We start from the raw sequence: 7109 nt of genomic DNA, 5'->3' as shown, positions 1-7109 counted from the left end.
TGGATCAATGGTGCCTGCTGAATGGCTGCGGTCGGGTAGAGGTGGAGATTTGACATCTCCAGAGGTTCACACTGCTGGACATATTGTAGTTTTAACAGCAGTTGGCACGGTGATACATGGAAATACAACACAAGAGAAGCATGAGGCAACACTGTGCTATCAAACATGGAATACTCAAGGAATTCCTGGCAGAATTCCTGGGGACATTTGTTTTGGTTGTAAGTAGCATTTTCTGTTATAAAACTGTTTTATACTCAGGATAGGAATCAAAATATAAAATATATCGCTATACATATTTGCTTTACAAGTTGTTTCAAGTCTGAGATCTTCTTTATATGCTTATTTCAGTTAAGTGTTGAGCTCCAGACTGCAGTAATCTTCTTGTCCCTTTATGATGTTGGTGATAGTCTGCTGTTCTCTTCCCCTCTTGTTTGTCAGTTGTTTGGATGTGGCTCAGTCGCTCAGACCGTCCTTAGTCGAAACACTCTGGGTGAGCCTCTCACTGTCCACATCGGCTTCTCTGTGGGACTGATGATGGCAGCGTACGTGGCCGGTGGAGTGTCAGGTAAATGTGGTTTCATGTGGTTGTTGAAACTTCTGCACCTAACTGTTTATTTCCACTCAAGTAGAACTTATTTAACATGAGCCACCACACACGCCACTAGTTCGATATGGTACTTTGGATTTAATGAACGAGCAATTCCATTAAATGAATAATTGTTATTTGGATGGAATCAACTTCCTACTCTGATGGGTATTGGTATCCTGTCAAAACAACTGAAAAATATCATCAGTTTGAATAACAAAGTTTGTTTTTTGGATATTCAGCTTCTTTGCAGCATTTAATTTACTGTTTAGCGCTACAGACTGCATTAATATAATTCATAGTTAATGCAAACAACCTGACACAGCTCACTTGTATGTGTTGTAATGAAAACATTGTACATACTCATGAGGCTTGCAGCTTGTAATAATATAACTTTATGACTTCCTGTCTAGTCATGTGCCACCTCCACAGCTACAGTGTCAGCAGGAACATTCCAGCTCTCAGTCCAGATCCAATGAATGTGTACTGACCATTGATTTGTTAGCACTGGTGCACAGCCTCTCTGGGGTCATACATAACCCTGGGCACTAAATGTCCTGCAAACTCCATTGATCATAGGCTACGTTCATTTGACAGAGACCAGACTCAGTCCAAACGAGACTGCAGCTACTTCCAATTTTACATCAAAAGGACCAAACTGAATTAATGAAGACAGATCACTGACAGATGACAGATGTTTATAAAAATTTAAAAACGGCAGGATGCGAGCGCAGCTTGATTAAAAAAAGGAACAGAATAATGCGCCCTTTTGTTTTGTTTTTTTTACTTATAGGTTAAATTTCTAATATGTGACCATTATTCTGCTTCTTTGCTTGTGAACACGCATAACAAAACCCTGCACCGCCCCGGGGGCTGCTCCCCTTCTGTTGCCCCTCGTAAATGTGACGGCCTCGCTAATGATGGAGAGGATATCATGCCTGACACCCCCACCCACTGCGCCCCTCTTCCACTCTTTGCTTTGTCTTCCATCCCAGGGGGGCATGTGAACCCTGCTGTGTCTCTGGCCATGGTGGTTCTAGGCAAACTGAAGATCTGGAAGTTTCCCTTCTATGTCATGGCTCAGTTTCTTGGTGCTTTTGTTGGAGCTGCTGCAGTTTTTGGATTATACCATGGTGAATACGCCTCAACTTTATTCGCTTACACATGCCTATCAAACCATACCAGTGGGTAATGTAATATTTCACTGTCACAGTGAAATATTTTAGCTACATGTTCATCAATATAAAATACTAATTGATGCCTTTGTACAGTGTTACAGCTATTTGTCCTCCTCACAGATGCTTTCATGGACTTCACCAGTGGGATTTTGTCAGTGACTGGAATCAATGCAACAGGTCACATTTTTGCTTCCTACCCTTCGAGACACCTGTCAATCCTCGGAGGCTTTATTGATCAGGTGAGCTCTGTGAAACAATGGCCTCCCCTCTATTGTGCATCGCCGCTCCCATTCATGGTCTAAATTCTGCAAAGTCTGGCAAAAGTAGCTAATGCAAAATTGATTGCCCCATTTACTCTGAGAACACCCCCTCTTCTGCTTCAGTTTGGGGTTTAATGACCCATTTCCTGGCATTCACTGGAAGGTCAAATCTATACTTAACACCATTTTCTGCCTTTTTAGTTGGTGCAGCGATCCATAAATAACATGTCTATTATCTTAAAACCGTTGAAAACCACATCAGGTGAACCACTAAAATAAGTCCAATTAGTGTGATTGTGCTCATGTTAATGTTTCCTTTTGAATATCTTTGTAACAATGGTGCTTTACAGTGTGCGCTCCGCTCCCTAAATACTAAATAATAATAGCAGTTAAAACCTATATTTGAACCATTAAGATTACACTTGTTTTAGAGATACATATTACAGATTCCACAGTTAGAAGGAGTCATATGCTGAATGACTGCAGAGAAAATGTTGCAAATGTTATCTTATTGTGCCCAAAACAGCCTGACCACTATACAGGTTAACTCTACATATTTTATTTATTTTTAAATATACTATTACTATAAAATGCATGATATGTACACAAAGACATTCGCATATATACAGACACCTTTTTTACCTACATATACTCAGATATACATGAATGTAAAACCCCTGTGCTAGAGAAGTAGGAAGATAAACAGAATTACATATAATTCTAGTACTACGTTGATCCGAATGATGTTCCACTCCTGCAGGTGATGGGGACAGGTATGCTGGTCCTGTGTATCCTGGCTATTATTGATGGCGGAAACATTGGAGCTCCCAAAGGTGTGGAGCCGCTGGCTATTGGTCTGGTCATTATGGCCATCGGTGTGTCCATGGGACTGAACTGTGGCTACCCACTGAACCCTGCCAGAGACCTGGGACCCCGACTGTTCACAGCTGTAGCCGGATGGGGGATGGAGGTCTTTAGGTAACTACATATAGAACAGAGGATTTCACCCCCCTAAGAGCCTTACGTTAACTTTAATTTTTCTCATGTGCCTGGGTTGAATCAAATACAGGCAATTATACTTTGTATGTCCAAATACGTCCTCATTTAAAAAGTTGTAAGATTTATTTAGTGGTGGAATGTAACTAAGTACATTTACTCAAGTACTGTACTTAAATATGATTTTGAGGTACTTGTACTTTACTTGAGAAATTAAATTTTAGCGGCTTTATACTTTATACTACGACATTTCAGAGGGAAATATTGTACTTTTTACTTCACTACATTTATTTGATATTAAGTTACCAGTTACTTAGCAGATTCAGATTATTAATACACGATTTAAGATACCCAGCAGCATGTAAATTAATTAAAATTATTAGTAATGAGTACTTTTACTTTTCGTACTTCAAGTATATTCTGATGCTTTTGACTTTTACTGAAGTAAAGGACTTTTACCTGAAACAGAATATTTTTACACTGTAGTATTGCTAGTACTTCTTCCACATCTGGATTATTAATTAGAGCAACGTCATTTGAAATAATGTTATTAAAGAGAACCATGAAAAAATGAGAACTATAAAGAAATATGGAATAAATATATGTTACATCTGAAGGGAACGCTTATAATTTTATCAACCTATACAATTATATTAACAAAAAAATATTTGAGTTAGCCTTTGGATTGTATGCATACAATGTTGTGGACAGATGAATTGTAATCTAGCTACATTATAGAACAAAATTAAATTATGTCCATAATGGCATGTTGTGAATCATTATTTTTGAGTGAGAACAAAGAGATGTTATTGCTTAATTTTCAGAAATAGGATGTTTGTTGGTTTGTCTAACTTTATGTAGATGTTATTTGGTTACTGTGATACGTGATTTTGGTTATTTCAAGAAATACATCTGATCTTTATTAACAAATAAATTTAGTCCAATAATTAAACAAGGAATAATTATAGTTCAGTTTAAATTATTTTATATATAATGTATCAACTGTCATCATGCAAACGGATGAGACCTAAGCTGCTGACATGAACCATAGTGATAATAATAAATAAAATCTGATTAATATAGCGCTTTTCAAAGTCTTAAAATACTCTTTACATAGGCCTACTGTAGGATGCAAATAAAAAAACAAGCATCTATGAACATTTTAATAAAGACAATAATGTGTGTTACATAATGTCACATGCACTGGACAGATGCAGTCGATGCTTGTGAATGATCCAGTGATGGCACCAGTGACCAACAGTGGCCTCTGTGTGACTGCCAGAGATATATTTAACTCTTTCTTTTGGTCTTTTCATACTTATACTTAAATAAATACTATACAGCACTGCAGACCACTGGTGGTGGATCCCTGTGGCGGGGCCCATGGTGGGGGGGCTGGTCGCAGCCCTCATCTACTATCTGCTCATTGAGCTGCACCACCAGCGCGATGAGCCCGAAAAGCCCCAGGAGGAGGAGTTGGAGGAGGAGGAAGACGAGGATGAAGAGGACATCAGTCTGAAGGACAAATATGAGATGATCACCATGAGCTAAAAAACAGACATTAACCTCCAGGACTCACTGGTCAGATTCAGCAGTTTTTCCTGTCAGTCAGGTGAAGAGCGGACAGGCGTCCTCTCTCAGTGTCTACACCAATATTGGACTGTCTCGTTTTATGTTTCATAAACACATGAAAATTTCAGTCTTATGTGCTTCACATTGTTATGACTTTTCATATATATATATATATATATATATATATATATATATATATATATATGTGTTGTAAATACTGTATTATTGATATTAGACCCTTTATTTGGCTATATTCACAATTGGTACTGGACTAATAGTTTAACATGCCTGCCAGTCTCCTTTTAGGTTTGCTTCCATTTTTTTCAGTGATTGTGATGATATTATCTGTATTTTCACTTAAAACTTTTAGTTTGTTTTTTTCTAACTCGTGATTGTTTTGTTCTTTTGCAAACCACGAGGAATCCTCCCTCCCTATTCTTTAATAATATTTGTATTTTACTCTGTGTTGTTTTGTCTACATTAAAGTTTCTACAAATATCGATTGCATAAGAAATATTTCACTTCAGGGATGAGACTCCGTCATCTGTTACTTTTATCACCGAAAACTGCAGTTCAGCTGACCATGTAATGTCCATCTCAGCATTTACACCATTACCCCATATATCCTCATATGTCCATTAAATTGCTGTGTAGGCTTGTGTGATTAAGTGAAAGAGGACAATAACAGACATGGATCTTTGTAGTAAACCTCACCAGCAGACAGGTATATTTATTAGTCTAAGATTGAACACTTTCAACTATAATTGGACCGACACAAGTGATGGATAATTTGTTTTTAGTTGTTATGATGGCAGAGGATGATTACACCTCTCAGTGTCAGCTCAGTGCATTATGTTGTGAAATATGTCCTGCATGAGCTGATTACTCTAGTCAATGTCCTTGTACATATCAAAGATTATCTGAGTCACAGTGGGACGTCTGATTTGAACTCGCAGGCGGTGATGGCACTGTTTGAAAGTGAAAGTTGTAAAAGCAATGCGGTTGGCAAATGAATAAATTAAAGTCTAATTCTCTGTAAGGGAGCCTTCCTGTCATCCTGTGGAGACTCCTCACACCTTTGCTCAGTGGTGGAAGAAGTATTCAAACTATTTAATAGAGTAAAAGTGTCAATACCACAATGCAAATATACCTACTCTGTTAAGGTAAAGGAACTGAATTCAAACTTTTACTTATAGATCCCCTCCAGACTCCACCAACGAGTTCAGATATTTGGTTAAAAATTCTTCACATTGAAAAATCCAGAAGCTATGGATGTACAAATGTTTTTCTCATTTTTAAACATTAATCAGCTGGACACAAGATGCCTCCTACTTCACTGAAAATATACATTTCATATACATTATTACATCATACAGTATACGTTATACGTTTCCACATTACTGTTGCTTAAACTGCGAACTGGACCATGACTGGCTCAGTTGCCAAGAGTGTCAAATCAAAAAATTTGAAAACGTCCATCTTGTGTCACATTTATCATTCTGCACAGTGAAGTAACAAAAAAGCAAAATGTGTTTTAAGTATTATTGGAAATAAGTATTATTCAGTGTAAATTGTGTTGATTTATTATTATACTGTACATATTGGATTATTAGCGCAGATGTACCGTACTTACATCTAAGTAGCATTTCACTGTTCAATTAGTCAACTTGGAACCACATTTTACATACTGTTGAGCAGCTTTGTTAAATATTTATATTTTAGAGGCTGTTCGTAAAAAAGTAATAAAGTGGAGTCAAAAGAACAATTCCCACTTGAGTGAAGTAGAAGTAGTACAGAGTACAAAGTGCCTCAAAATTGTATCACATGGACTAACAAGTTTATTGAGGACTGAAGTTCTCCAAAGCAGCTGTTACCTTCAACTAAACTGACATATTTATTTTTTAAATGCTTCATTTACTAGTACTAGTTCATTTACATTTACAAGTATTGTACTTTAATACAAATCTGAGGTTCTTCTCATTCCACTTTTTACTTCAAGTCCACCCCAATGCAGAGGGAAATTATTAAACTTTTTACTCCACTACAATTAGTGAGAGCTTTAGTTACTTTACAAATTAAGATTATTTCATACAAAACATATGGCAATGTACAAGTACAGCTGCAACGATTAGTCCATTCATCTATTGACAGAAAATTAATTGGTAATGATTTTGCTATTCGTTTAAGTCATTTTTCATGCAAAAACATTTAATTTAATTTAATTTATTATTATATATGTTTTGTTTTTTTATAATTATGAGGTTTGGACTGTTGGTTGGACAAAACAAGCATTGTAAAGGTGTAATTTTGGGCTCTGTGTAATTGTGACAGCAATGCTATTACAAAACAAACTCAATTCATTAATCAAGAAAATAATCAGCAGATTAATCCTTACATTAAATAATCATAATTTTAAACTATTAGTTGCACAAAATAGTTTAAAGATTGGCTCCACCTTAACCAGCTAGAACAGTAACAGTATTCAGGGTCATATACTCATTGGAGCGAGTGTCAGCC

The 7109-nt window shown here is 36.7% G+C and overlaps 1 protein-coding gene across 2 annotated transcripts; it reads left to right on the top strand.

The window, feature by feature from the left end:
* The first annotated feature begins 28 nt into the window (after positions 1 to 28).
* LOC116038639 (aquaporin-9-like) lies at positions 29 to 5092 on the top strand. 2 transcript variants are annotated; one of them, XR_004897884.1, is made up of 7 exons: positions 29 to 218; positions 439 to 565; positions 1582 to 1719; positions 1885 to 2003; positions 2785 to 3002; positions 4364 to 4740; positions 4775 to 5092. XR_004897884.1 is itself a non-coding variant. In XM_031283186.2 (6 exons), the coding sequence occupies exons 1-6, from the start codon at positions 117 to 119 to the stop codon at positions 4569 to 4571; spliced, it is 912 nt and encodes a 303-aa protein (XP_031139046.1). In that variant the 5' UTR covers positions 29 to 116; the 3' UTR covers positions 4572 to 5092. The 2 variants fall into 2 exon arrangements, 1 of the variants encoding a protein (XP_031139046.1); XM_031283186.2 differs by having other exon boundaries at positions 4364 to 5092.
* The last annotated feature ends 2017 nt before the right edge of the window (positions 5093 to 7109 follow it).

Source organism: Sander lucioperca, chromosome 7 (genome assembly GCF_008315115.2).
Source record: "Sander lucioperca isolate FBNREF2018 chromosome 7, SLUC_FBN_1.2, whole genome shotgun sequence".
Taxonomy (NCBI): domain Eukaryota; kingdom Metazoa; phylum Chordata; class Actinopteri; order Perciformes; family Percidae; genus Sander; species Sander lucioperca.
The sequence above is the reverse complement of the archived record's forward strand: the minus strand, read 5'-3'. Positions and strand labels throughout refer to the sequence as shown.